Source organism: Drosophila novamexicana, unplaced genomic scaffold (assembly GCF_003285875.2).
Source record: "Drosophila novamexicana strain 15010-1031.04,08,12 unplaced genomic scaffold, DnovRS2.1 tig00004554-arrow-pilon, whole genome shotgun sequence".
Lineage (NCBI taxonomy): Eukaryota > Metazoa > Arthropoda > Insecta > Diptera > Drosophilidae > Drosophila > Drosophila novamexicana.
In genome coordinates this window covers 2,873,532-2,887,990 of record NW_020825051.1, presented here as the reverse complement: position 1 = coordinate 2,887,990, position 14,459 = coordinate 2,873,532, and the positions used below count along the sequence as shown (strand labels likewise).

The 14,459-nt window shown below is 43.8% G+C and overlaps 1 protein-coding gene across 1 annotated transcript; it reads left to right on the top strand.

Moving 5' to 3' along the window:
• The first annotated feature begins 8,084 nt into the window (after positions 1-8,084).
• On the top strand, positions 8,085-9,137 carry LOC115769663 (uncharacterized protein DDB_G0271670-like). The gene is made up of 2 exons (XM_030714576.1): positions 8,085-8,484; positions 8,541-9,137. The coding sequence occupies exons 1-2, from the start codon at positions 8,370-8,372 to the stop codon at positions 9,026-9,028; spliced, it is 603 nt and encodes a 200-aa protein (XP_030570436.1). The 5' UTR covers positions 8,085-8,369; the 3' UTR covers positions 9,029-9,137.
• The last annotated feature ends 5,322 nt before the right edge of the window (positions 9,138-14,459 follow it).

Sequence of the window (14,459 nt, the reverse complement as noted above, 5' to 3'; positions counted from 1 at the left end):
TTCCTTAACTCAATGTGTGGTTCCCGGTGTACTTGCTTTATGCTTTGCATGGGCAACTGCAATCTTATGTCGAGTACTTCGGCACTTGGGCGAACCCCTTGGAGAGACTTAACAACTTCCATAGTAGTTATATCGTATACCAATTAATTGAAGTGCAGTTACAATGCGCCCAAAGGTTGACAGGCCACTGGATAGTGGACAAGGGACTGCGGACAGTGGACAGCGGGCAACGGACTACGGACAGCGGACACCAGGAACTGGCTTATGGACCTGTTCCAAAGACTCCTATAGGCTGTCTATAGGCGTGTGTCCACGCAACAGCTGCGTCCGCCCTAATTGTTTTAATGAATTTGCTGCGGTTTTGCGCAATTTGCATGCAACTTTTCCATTACAAGGGCCGACAGTTTAGCTGTTGAAGGCACCGGGGGCAGGTGGGGTGACATTAGTTTGTCACTGCATCAAAATGACGCAGAGCAGTTGGAGGCCTTCCGGCTCTGCCATTTTGCTGGGCATTTTCGGACACGCAAATTGCTAATTGAAAATAAATTGCACTTTAATTTGTTATGATGACGAAAGACTGAGCTGGACAGCACGGACGGAATGGAGCGTAGTCCATCTCAGTGGGGTGTTGGCAGAATGGGAAGGAGTTGCGCTGCGGTTAGTTGCCTCAGTGATAAATTGTGCAAATGCCTGTCAAAGTGCTGACCACAAAATGACCAAAATATCGGTCAAATTAAAGATTCGATATGCCACTTTCACTCAACACTGTCACCCAGCAGCCAGCTGGCTGCTGCTCTTTTCGGTGTGGGGACCACAAGACGGTAGCTGTTGCCGCAGTTTTCGCAGTTGCCCACGCCCACGCTGACGCCCACACACAGGCACACAACGCGACTGACAGACGCGGTTTCTGCAACTGCCACTCATAAATTGTAACCTATTTAAAAGCGCGGTGGCGGACTGGGTGAGCTACTCGACTCCTGGTCCTCGCCAGGCGAGTAGCCCAACGCATGCCGTAATAATTTTCAGCTCTAATTGCACCACTGTGCGCAACTGTGGGACGAGTTTGTGGCTATTTTTGTGACTATTTCTCGTTTAATGAAATTACAATAAACGCACGTCGCATGCAAAAGCAGCCGCCGCTTGTCGACGCAATCAGTAGTGGGCGAGGGAGGGGAGGGGGAGTAATGCACCAAGTTGCAAGCGTCGTTAGCAGCGTCCATTAGTGCGTTGGCGTGCCACGTCTATTCGTGGCCATCTTGCTTTTGGTCTGGTTTTGGTTTGCGGCTGCTGCTGTTGTTGCTGCAGGTAATCCCCATTATTAGCGCAATTAGCGCAACCAGCGAGGCCGGAATGTCCCCATTGTTGGACCTAGTCTTGTAGTGCCCATGTACTTAGCACTGATTGGAAGCATAAAGGCAACATCTTGGGGTTATTGAATACCATATGATGAGAATAAATTGAGCATTTGATGGAAAGTTTGCGTGGGCTGCGCCTAATCAGGGATTGTCAGACACAAAACACCTGCTGATAACTGACAGCAATGGCAATCGTATTAACATTCCACAACAACTGAGCGGGGGCATCGTGAATGCGAATGCACTTGAATATCAAAAGCCAATACCGTTGCCCAGGCAGTTGTCCAGCTCAATTACTGGAGTTGCTGCTGACGTCTAGCAGCTACGTGATGCAACCCACCTGAGAAGCACCTGTTGCACTCGCCTTGCTACCGTAGGCTGCCCCCGCCTCCTCCTCCCGACATACTGACACCCCTTCGTTAATCGCCGCGCCGCATAACTCGTTAATGCTGACAACGGGACTTGAGCGCTGATAAAAGTCTGTAATGGTTTATGAACAGCAGAGCGGGCGACTGGGTGGCTGGGCGTACGATTCGGGAAATCAAGCAAGAAAAAAAGAAAAACCATATTTAATAAAATGACAGTCGCTGTCAGACGCCGTCAAAAAGTGTTTGCCATTCAGCAACAGCTTTGCTTGCCGGGCACGAGCTGGCGAGCGAGGAACTCAGGAAACCAGACCCTGGGCCAGAGCAAGAGCCACCCGCGACCAAACAATGCGAACAGCGAATGGCAATTGTCGTATATTCAATATTATATATTATTTGTTGTCATTGTTGCTATTGTTGTTGTAGCAATTGTTGTTGTTGCTGTATTTTGTCATTGTGTCTTGTCGCCTGTCTTGCGGTCTTTCTTATTGCATCGCCTGCGCTTTGCATAGCAAATGGCCAATTAATATTAACGTGGGCGTGTGCCTGGCTATGCTTGTTTTTTTCTTCAGTATATCTTGAATATCTTGAGTTGCTTGACTTACCGTATCTCAGGCCTTTGATGAAGGAAATGTTATGCAAGACATGCACGTATTGCAAATTTGTTAAATTATGTGGTTGGGAGGTGTCCTGAAAGAGAGAAAGAGTTATGCCTGGTTATATAAGGTCTTTGACAGTAATGAGAAAATTAAGCAAATGTTTGTTCTTCGGGCTCTTAAGCCGTACAAGCTTTCAGCTAACAGTATACTTAAATGTATGCTGTATTTAAATAGATCGCAAATGGATATAACAGCCAATTTCAATTAAATAAGGCAAAATATCGATATATGACCACACAACAAAGTAATACCCTTAGTTTTAAGTACTCATGTAAGATCCACATCGTTGGCAGTCGATTCCATACCGAAAAAATGTAGGTTAGATTGACGCGATAGGCGCTGGCATCTGCAATTGTTGTGGCAGAAACCGAAAATTATCATAACTAAAAATTATTGTGAATTCACAGAGAAACGCGCAGATATTCAATTGAGTAAAAATGTTGGAAATTTGCAACAAGGCAGCGCCAATTGCGCACACAACAACAGCAACAGCAACAATTGCTGTTGTGGCTGCGGCAACAATAACACAGCAACAACAATGGCAATGTCAAAGACGCTGCGAGGATGCAACTATGAAAATTGCGTTAGAAATCTGCAATTTATATTGCGATGCCCCACACACAAGCAGCAACAAAGACCAGCCCAGGTTCAGAGCAACACAAATACGATTGCTATCCAAGCATCGACTGCTTGAACTGCCTCAACTGCCACCGGCGTACCTGGCGATCCTCTCAAGAAACAAGTAAAAATAAAGGCAAATACTAATAGCCAATTGAGGGATGCTCTTACGGTTACTATGAGGGCACCCAGATATAGAGCTAGATATTGAACGATATATAAAGGAATAGATAGACCAAAATATCAGATTTCCGACCCATATATGCCATTTGCTAGACCTGTTTGATATTGTAGCGCATCAACCCTTAGTTAGTGTATAAGAGGCAGCTACAGCCATGTTCGATAATCACAATTGTTTGCAGCGAGTTGAGGCTGCACAACTCAACGCATTCCGGCGTTTGCTTTGTTGCTGTTGCTGCTGTCGTCGATGTTGCTGCTGCTGTTGTTGTTGTTATTGTCGTATAACTCGCTGTTAGCTGGGCACAGGAAACATTGGAAAATTGAGCATGGAAATGAACGCAAAAAAAGCACAAAAAAGCTGAAAACAGAGAGAAAAAAAATCGCCAGCCAAATGGCAACGGAAAACCTCTTCATTCAAGTCGTCCGTCTCCGACTCCATTTCTAGCTCCAGCTCCGCCTCTGTCTTCGTCTTCGTGGCTGTCTCATTTCGTATGCGCGAGGCGTTTGCCTGAGAGGGTACATTCCAAGGCTTAAGCCTGGCCAGAGTCTAAGGCAGCTCAAACGCCAGCACCGGCGATTTGTTGCTGGCCCAAGTGGAGCAATTATTGCAACTGCAACAGCAGCAGCCGCCGTTGAAAGTTTTGGCATTCGGTGTGTGGGGTAATGCATCATCACATGGGGGCACGCCTGGCCTGGCCTGGCCAAAGCATCGACATCGGCATCAACATTCACATTGGCACCACATTCAAATCGATTTGGTACGCATCTTCCTGCAACATGTTGCGGAAACAGCAACAGCAACGCAACACGAGGCGATTTTGCAGCAACAGCGCGCCAAATTGATTTGTTGCTGCTTTAGTGTTAATTGCCAGACCACGAATAGACCGGGCCAGAGCCTTAGCCGGAGCTAGAGCCAGAGTCGTAACAGTAGAAGAAGGCGTCATCAACGTGGTCGTGTGGACATGAACTAACTGTAACTGCATTCAGTGGCTCAGGTGGTTGCTGATGTCGAGAATGTGGGGCACTAGAGTTACGAGTGGGCGTTTCACAGAGACATACACACATATATGGCAACAAGCGGGAGTAGAGAAATGGGGGGGAGTTACAGCAACTGCATTGCAATTATGAAGTACGTGTTCGAATGCGTCGAAAGCTCACAAATTTCTAATGATGATATATTGCAGCTGGCGCTGGTAACATTGGCAAGACTATCAAATTAACAAGATCGTCGCTTCCGGCGCACAATTGCTGAACAGCAACAGAACCCAGGCAAGCAAACAGGCAGGCCGGAGTTGGAGTGCAAGGAGTGCAGTATTCAATTGACTTGCGCATTAATCTTGGCGCTAGACTGGATTCGGCTTGTTGCTGCCGGGTTTCCCACAACGGCAAGACACACAACACACACGAAATTTATGCCAAGTGGCGGACGGGCGACGAGTGCAGATTTCACGTCAAAACTCATGGGTGTACAAATGCATCATTCTGATGGCCATCATCAGTCTCTGCCTATCAAACAATCGACAAAACAAACAGCAGCAACAGCGGCAGCAGCTGCGGCGGCAACATGTTGCCAAGACATTGCTTGTTGGCGTTGGCAACAATTACCCAGAGCTGGACTCAAAGCCAGACCCAAGCCCAAACCCTGAATGTTTTTTGTGCGACAGTTTTGTGAGTGCGAGTCGGCGTATGTGTGTGGTTGTGTGTGTGACTGCTGACTGCTACAAATTTCAACGTCGCACAAAAAGGCAGCCACGGCAGCAATCTGCACTTGAAAATCTAACAGCAGCAGCAGCAGCAGCAAACACCAAACACAAGGAAGTGGCTGCCACCGAGTGGCAACCTGTTTCTGCACTTGACCATGCACCATGCCAACATGTTGCCGAATTGACAATTTCGCTGCACATGCGCAGTTGCCGCTGCTGCTGTTGTTGTTATTGCGGTTGTTGTCAATTGTCAGTTGGCGCAGTTTTCCAACCACGTTGCCTGGTTTATGCAAATTGCAGCAGCCAAAGCGCTTCTATGGCCATGACCACTGCCCCAGCTGAAGCTCAAGCTCGAGCTCGAGTTAGAGTTCGAGTTCCAGTGGGCGTTTGATTTCAATCGCTAACATTCTCACATATCCATGGCCATATGTTGCTGGTGTCGACGCAACGGGCACTCGTCCTGCAGCAGAGTGCAGTTTATTTTCTTTCATCTTATTCTTTTTTTTATTAACGGTTTGCCATTTCGATTTTATGTTTAGTTATATTTTAGCTGGTGCTCGTTATTTTTCATTGCCTCAGCCTCATATTTGGCCTCTTGATCTCACTTGAATGCCATTCCCCCAATCTCGTCCAGACTTTATTAATAATCATTTTTCACTGCACGTCCCATTTTCGGGTGTTGATCTGTTCCTACGCATACAATTTGTATGCCAGACCCAGTCGATCGCCAAGTGTTGATATACAACTACTCCCCCCCATTGACAGCAGTGCCACCGCATACCATTTCGACCCCGCCTCGTCGGTGGCCTATCGGCTCTATCGGCATTTGTTCGGTTATCATGTAATTTGATCTTAATGCGCATCGTGTTTATTTATTCTCTCTTTTTTCCCAAAAAAAATTAATCCTCCACACTTGTGTTGAGTTTTGGGTATGGAGAGACGGGGAACGTAATATTCAATCGATTTATCGTGTGGTTGTTAGCTGTCAAGTGGACGGCATTAGGCCATCAGCCAACGTTGTCAGCGATGTGACATTCCAAATTGGGCATGCAAGATTTGGGTACGTGCGTGAGAGTTGCCCTACAGATACCTACGGACAGTTGCGTGATCGTTGCGATCTGGGCTAATCAGCCAACGCCCCTAAACAGTTAACAGTAAGATAAATGATTTCTCTTCCTTTCGTATTATTTTAAAACCCATTTGCAGCTAATTCTAAAAAACAATTATACCACATTCCTATGTACATATATCCTGCATTTTTATATCCTATGACAAGATATTTTGCCTAAACGTTTTCATTTAAATTGCGATAAATTGTTCTTGCTCCAAAAATCTTCATACGATACAAATTTGGGAAAATTCGTATATAAAAAAGTACTCAAAAGATAAGTTCATGTTTGAAATCTAGAGATTTTTATAGCTTGCTCCATCAGCTTCATATTTCTTATACGTGTCAAACTCGTCTAGGCAACTGATATGCCCTGCTGCATCTCATAAATATGCATTTCAAGTACAACTTCAACTGCAACTGCCGAAGTCGGCGGCATTCAAATGCGGCGCACGTCGTTTGGGTCGTTAAAAATCGAACACGCACTCAATCGAACAATCGAACTATCGAGTCACATTGATCTATGGGTGGACTGACTTGGCTTGGGCGTACGATATGATTTACGATTGAGCCATGAGGAATGAGGAATGTCACGATTTAATAGGCTTATCGGAGCTGTATTTCCAATTCGATTGCCAGTTGTCCAATTCCTGCGTTGGCTGCACTGCGTGCGGTCTAATTATTTTATTACGAACTTGTCACGCAGTTCGCTGTGGAAATGGGGTGTGGTCCGCCCGCCCCGCTACCCACAGAGATTCAACAATATATATTTCAATTCAGTAATTTTCTAATTAAAATTTCAAACTCAACCCAACGCACAATCAGCATTAAAAATCAGACGCGAGTGTTTTGATTTATTGGAAAAATATAAAAATGAAATATAAATATGTGTGGCATTTAAACCCTTGGTGCCCCACCATACCGCAGGGGGCCGGCAGAGCAGCGCTTAACCTGTCTAACACTTGCATTTTAACGACTCGCTGCATGCCCCCAGCTGAAACGGCTGAAGGTGCGACGCAGCCAAATGTCACAAACTTTACGGCCAGTTTGAAGGGCAAACGAAAATCGTTTAACTTTGATTTCGAATTTCTGATTTATTCACCCAATGTTGCCAAAGCGCAGGCGCTTGCAACATAAATTTTCCTTAACAGCTACTCTGATATGAACTGTAAAAACTCACCATAATTTTTAATTGTACAAATTTATGGCCTAACTGGGACTCGACTCAGTCTGCGACTGGGGCGTCGTCGTCGCAACTGCCACAGATGATGCAGTGCCTCATCCCGTTGACGGCGTTAGCGGTTCTTTTGTCCACCGCACTATCTGGTTGACCATTTTACAACCGATTTATAGTTGATGACCACTGCAGATAAATAGCTTTCGTTCCCAGGGCCGTGCTATTAAAATCAAATAAAATCAATGTTGTGTTTAAATTCGGCGTTTTAATGAATAGTCCAGCATCATAAATCAGTAATGTATATGGGCTGTAGCACTGCCCACGTCCACCTGGACCCAAGTCTGCGGCATTGTTCGATTTTCAATAAAATTTTGTTGTAATGATGCATTTACAAAAATATAAAAATGTTTGTTTCTTTATGCTCCCAGCGCGATATTTAAATTCATTTTACTGTTCAGCATTCAAATCCAAACTGGAAAATCAGCATGAAAATACAAAATGATTTTTGGTCTCATTTCTGGGCATTGCATCTATTGCTTAACAGAAGTTAATAAGCTTTTATTTGATATTTTTGAACCTTCTAGATTGTATAAAACAAACTCAAGTCGCTTTTGAAATAACAAGAAAAACGCGGAGAGCACTGAAAATTCTATTCAATATCTAAAATAAAATTGTTGACTAACTACTGTTCTTGTTTGCCCGCATATTCCTGTTGTCTGTTCATTTAGTAAAGATGACTTCCGTGTCACAAAGTGTACATCGCTCTAGCTCCACTTAAGTTTGGGCTTTCAGCTAATTGTGTCAGAACCTGGGGGGTATAAAAGCACTTTTGCAGCCGTCCACGTTAGCAGATTTAAAATGCGGTTGGGTAAGTCTAGAAGGAATAGTTCGCCTGGCATCAACAACTCTTTAACACTTAATACTTTCAGTTGTTATTTTATGGACTGCTCTGCTGGGCTTATCGCAGGCATACGCCGCGGACATATGCGCAAAACAGTCTTTTGGATATAAAGCTGTCGATTCACATGACTCCAAATCATATTTTCTGTGCCTAGGACTACTTGGCAAAATATGGAGCCATTGTGATGACGGTTTTCGCTTTAATGGATCGGAACAGAAGTGTATTCTGGAGAAACAGTCAAGAGCAGGGAATGAAAATTCTGGCGGTCCAAATAATGTGTTCAACATTAACCAGAACATTACCATGCACAAGCCACTTATCTTTAATATATTTGGTCCACTGTGGAAACCTTCAAACCCTGCACCTCCACTACTACCAGCACCTGCAACGACCGAAGAACCTGTTACTACTTCTCCAGGCAATAACATTTGAAGCAATTATCAACCATGTTAGTAATCAACTAATTATTTACAGGGCCAGAGTCCAGCTCTACTACATCGATTAATATAGTGAGTTCTCCTTCTTCAACAACTGATAGCTCTACAGAGAGTTCGTCTTCATCGGTCTCGGATAGCTCTACAGAAAGTTCCACAACATCTACAAATAGTACATCAGACAGTACATCGGAGAGTTCTTCCTCAGCAACGGAGAGTTCTACAGAAAGTTCTTCCTCTTTAGCAACGGATAGCACCACAGAGATCTCTTCTTCTACATCCACGGATAGCAACACAGAGAGCTCTTCTTCTACATCCACGGAGAGCTCTACAGAAAGTTCTTCTTCTTTAGCAACGGATGGCACCACAGAGATCTCTTCTTCTACATCCACGGATAGCACCACAGAGAGCTCTTCTTCTACAACCTCGGAAAGCTCTACAGAAAGTTCTTCTTCCACAACGGACAACACCACAGAGAGTTCTATTACTACTACTTTATGTACTCAAACGACACCAATCGTAGTTTAAGCTCCTTTTAACCAAAACCAACTATTACACTAGTGGGAGTTATATGTAGCGCCTTGGATACTCTAATAACCATTTTCGATTTAATAAAAAATAAAAACGCCTTACAATACACCCCAGAACAATCTCTATATATAAAACTTTTTATAGCAAAGAGCTGGGAAGCTGATATTTTTGTTGACCTTCCGATCGGCTTCGAAATCATATATATAATATATAATAAGTATATAATATATAATATATAATATATATATATAATATATAATATATAATATATAATTCAATATATATAATATATAAATAATTTCATACGGTTCAGAGTTCATCCCACTTACCACTTTGCATTCGTAATGTGCAGGCTCCACATCTCTTTGCCGTTCTGCTGGTGTTTTAGATAAAAGAGAGACTGTTTCGCAAAAAAAAAAAGCGAGGCAAGCAACAAAAGCCAACAGCATACATTCATGCTCACATAGGTATGCGACCCCAACTCCCATGTTCCATATAAATATCAAACGGGGGCTCATATTTCAATTTCGATTTTTGAAAACGATGTGCGAGCTAAACACAAACAAACAAACGACAAAGCAAGAAAACAAACAAACAGCCGAGCTGAAAATACATTGAATGCGTTTATGCTACATGGAGATATACTCTTTATATTCACCACATATAAATGTGAATACCGAGTGACAATCGGAATGGCCAAAAAGGATATCTATGATGTTAGTTAATGTTAAAGAAAACGGGGTGGATGGAAAAGCGTAAATTCTAGCCATATATGTTAGTTTTGGGTATTATGTATATATATGTAAATGAAATGAATTTCTTTAATTTTATAAAAAATGCAAAAAAGTTTATACTACTTATATTTATAACCCCAAATAAAAGAAACTTATGACTTTTTCTTCAGTACAGGGTATCTTTTGGTTGAGCACTCGCTTATATAGTTCCTTTTTTTGTTGTTTATGTATCCCAGAGTGAGCGCGTATCTATGCATTGGACATGGGTCTGTGTTTGGGTCCGGATCTGTTGCTGTTATGGGTTGTGCCTGTCGTTCACATAAATGCAACGAAACTTTTGCCCTTGCACATTTGATGCCAATTCCGATGCGTTGCTGTTGCTGCTGTTGCTGCCAGTGAAAATGTCCAAAAATGAGGCACAAACATGCGCATGAATTTTGCAAAGGCAACGGCAAAAACCAACAACAGCAGCAGCAACAGCAGCGGCGGCTGCGGCTGCCGCACTAACAAGTTGCCACTGCCAGGAAATGCAGCGCAAATAAATGAGGCAGTTGGAACTGTCCCTGGACCTTTTAGACATGTCCACCAATATTTTAGCCATTTGTAATTTTATACTTATTTTTGCAAAGCGTTAACAGTTGACCGCAGTTCCTCCGGGCTGACCCCCGCCTGACAAGCGCTTGCATTTTAGATTTGCCGCATTGGAAATTCTATATGCAACATGTGCGTTTCGGCCTGCCACAGAAATTGGTAGCACGAGTCTTGCAGCTGTCGCTGGCCTGGGGCACAATGTTTGGCCACCACCTTAATAAGTCAATGAGCGAGACCTGAGCACCTTTCTGACTAATTGCGAGGCGATAGTTGGGCGCTACTTTCGCGCCTAGCGTCCCCCGCAGGGCGCAGACGTGCGGCTATTTGCATAAACATGCAAACGTGGCCAACTTCCGTCTCAAGGCCAACTGTGAAATGAACTAAAAAAACTACAAAATAACAAATACTAATACTAATACGAAACTACGAAAATTCAATTAGCAGTCGGCTAGAGAGCAACATGAAAAGGGCGTGGCCCGCCGCTAAATCTAACAAACGACGCAAACGTAACAAAAACTTCGCTTGAAACGAAAGAAATCGAAAAGCTAAAGTCTTTGGCCGGTTAAATGTAGTTTATGAGGTGGCAATGCTGCGTCTGAGTTATGCTAACCTCCTGCAGCGTGGCCACATATCGAACTTGAACTTGGACCAGTAAAAAAGTACCTACCGCATTTTGTGCCCAGCAAAGCTACCCAAAATGGTTGACGATGTCTTCGACGGCGGCGGCGGCGGCGTCTCGCAAGTGGCGTTTTGTCAAATATTTTTGTCCGAGCAGCCAGTTTTAGCCTTGTTCTGCTTCTTCAGAAACTCTTCACGACTTTTATTTAATGAATTTCGCAAATTTTTGAGGCAGCATCTCACGCATGCGAAAGGCGCGGAGTTCAGCAAGTTTTGCGACTTTTGCGACTGCAACTTGTCTCCACATACACGATGTGCAAATAATTGTCTCAATTCCGCGGATTCCATGATCTGCAAGTCGGAAAAAATAAAAATAAAATTTGCTCACTGAATGAGTGGCCGTCGCCGTCGCCATGGCCATGGCCATCGGTCCGGGGCACCTGCAAGAGATTATCGCGCTGAATGCTTAGGAACTCATGGCGCATAGTCTCGGGAACTGCAACAGCTACTGCTTAGAGGGCATTAAATGCGAAATATTTGATCGGAAATGCTCAGATAGCATATAATGTGAGAGAACATGAATATCAATGGCAGAGAAGCGGAAACTACTTCTAAATGAAGGGGCAAAAAGCTAGCGCTGAAATTATTCCGAATGGGCTTGAGCCCGAAATTCCGAATTTGTATTAATTGAATAAAACCCAGCAGTAAAAAAGCCTAAACACAATCATGTGGAAAACCAGATCCAAGATTTGAACATTTTTACGGGGCAATAACCACCAAATAAGTGAAAGTTAATGTTAAAGTATGCCACTTAAAAATTGGTAAAGTTCTGATCAACTGTTACAGGTGTGAGAAGTCTAGCAATTGCAATTACCATGAGCATTGCATTTTGTGCTGAACATATCTACGAGGTACGTAAATTGCCAAAGCCGGTGAATCGGCCATTTGGGCGCGTCTTGCAACGTTTTGTTCTTGGCAATGAATTGCCAAACGCAGATGACAATGAGCACCTCGCCGGCTAAGTTGGCCCTGAACGACAGCAGACAACAGTAGCGTTTCCGAGTCGAATGGCCTTTTGTACTCGAATAACACAAATAAAAACAAAAACAAAAAAGAAAGAAAGAAGAAACAATCGTCAGTCAATTGCTAAACGATTTGGGGTATGCGCGACAGGTATGCCTATGAAATCCGGCTGGGGTTGTGAAGCTGAAGCTAAGGCTGCAACCGCAGCTTGAATTTCAGTTCCTCAATGCTGCTAAGAGCTGGCGACAATTTTGCAATTGTCTGCGCTAACAGCAACAACAACAACAGCAACAACAACAGCAGCAAGAACGACAACGACAACGATGGAGGTCGTCGCATTGCTCGCATAGCCGACAATGAAAAGCGCCGCAAATTGCAACTTGCATACAAAAATCTGTTTTGGGTCTTGATAATTGCCATTCAATGGAGTTGGTTTTTGGATAGCTGGCGACCACTACTTAGTTGGAGGTTAAACTCATTTAATTGTTGTCGCTACTGTTTACTTGCTTGTTTCCACCTTGAACCTTACTCCGGCTCTCAGGTCTCAGCTCTGAGCTGTGAGCCCTGTGCGTGGGCAGCTTCAATTACGCGCTGTTACAGGCCCACCCGCTGTTGCTGCGTCTCATGCTTCAGTGAGTTGGAAGTCCAAAAAAAAAACGAAAAACTAATTAATAAATTAATTATGCCATTACAATAATACACACAAAACTCACATAAACAGACACACACACACTATGGGAGAGACAGCCCAGGGTAGGGACTCACGCACTCTAATTATGAATATTTTCATGCTGAAATATGCATACACGTGTTGTTGTTGCTGCTGTTGTTGTTTTTGTTTGTTTGTTGTTGCCACGGGAGTTGACTTTATTAGCCACCCAGTGAGGCACTGCAGCACTTGTGCGAGTCTCGCCCTGACTCTGCCCCTGTCGGAGTCGGATTTGAGTTGCGACTACTGATATGTGCAGCAGGTTGCCCCCATGACATGAACTTTAGCCGAGCTGCTTTTTGGCAGCTAATTAGTTAAATTTGAATACATGATTACCGCATATATACAGATACATATATGTATATTTGAAATCTATCTAATTTAATGGATACTTACCGAGCACATTCTTGATTTGCTCCCTTGGAAGTGAATGCACTCAAGCATATGTCTGGAAATATGCCTTATGTGCGATAGAGATAGTGCGCATTTGATTTGAATTTTATTTCCATGTTAACAGTTCTATTATCCTTGTGGCTGTATCTGCTGTCCAGCTAGAATCCGCAGTCGCCGTCGCCGTCACCGTCGCCGCAGACCGAAAGCCGATGATAAATCGCGCCATTTACGTGTGTGCGCCCAGGTAAATATATCAGCTAGGCAAGGTCATAAATATTAATTGTGTTTTCGGGGCCTGGTCTGGGGCTGGGGCTAAGGCTGGCGCTGTTGCTGTTGCTGAAGCTGAGACTGGGGTTCAGTTCAGGAACTGGAACTGCCTTTAATTTCTGCATGTATCGCCTGCTATGTTTGCCTGTGGCGAGCGTTTGTTGTTGTTCCTTGCATTTTGTTGTCGGTTGTTGCCATTATCAATCGATCGAACGCGAGCTGCATTTGCTTAGTGGCCAGCCGAAACTCCAACTCGAATCAATAACAACAACTACAAGAACAACAACTTGCCAATATTGTTAATAAATATTCCAGATTGCAGTCGTACAGTGTGTTCTACGAGCATGTGCTAGATGCTCAGCTGATACCCTGTATGAGTTGATATGGAAAATAGGAATTGTAATGAATTGCCAGAATATTAATCTAGGAATACTTTAAAATTATATAATTATATAGCAAATATAAAATGTATTCCAAATTTAGCCGAAAAGTGTTTTTAAGCTAAGAAGATGTGCCTACGAATGTTAAATCATTCTACTGCCTTGAAGCGATAATTGAAAATAATGATAGATTGACTAAAAACTTAAGGAAATAAAGTTTTTTCCTTATAAGTTTAAACAAACTCAAAATCAATAGAGCACACAAACTTGAAGAAGAAGCTTTGCAATAGAAAATACATTTTGAAGGCAACAGCAGCTCCATCGAGTGCGAGGAAAGGAGCAAGTGGCCTGGAGTCAGGAGGCGAGTGGAGTAGAGTCGGGTTGAGTTATTCATAAGCGTGGCGCTGCTGTGATTAATATCCAAGGAATGCAGTTTATTGTTGCGCGACGACGACGAAGGGGCGTGGCAAAAAGAGACACATGCCTGTGCGAAAATAGAGACGGGGGCTGCAGGAAGGTGGCATATGTGAGGCAGGGGTGAGGCAGGCGGGCAGTTGGCAGAATCGTACGCTCAACTGTGGGCCGCAACGCAAATTTGTGTGCATTATTTTTGGTTGCCGCAAAGCGTTTTTCTCGGCTATTTTAGCTCAGTTATAAATTACTGCGGCCAAAGGCTACGTGTGTGTGTGCATGTGAGTGTGTGTGTGTGTCTC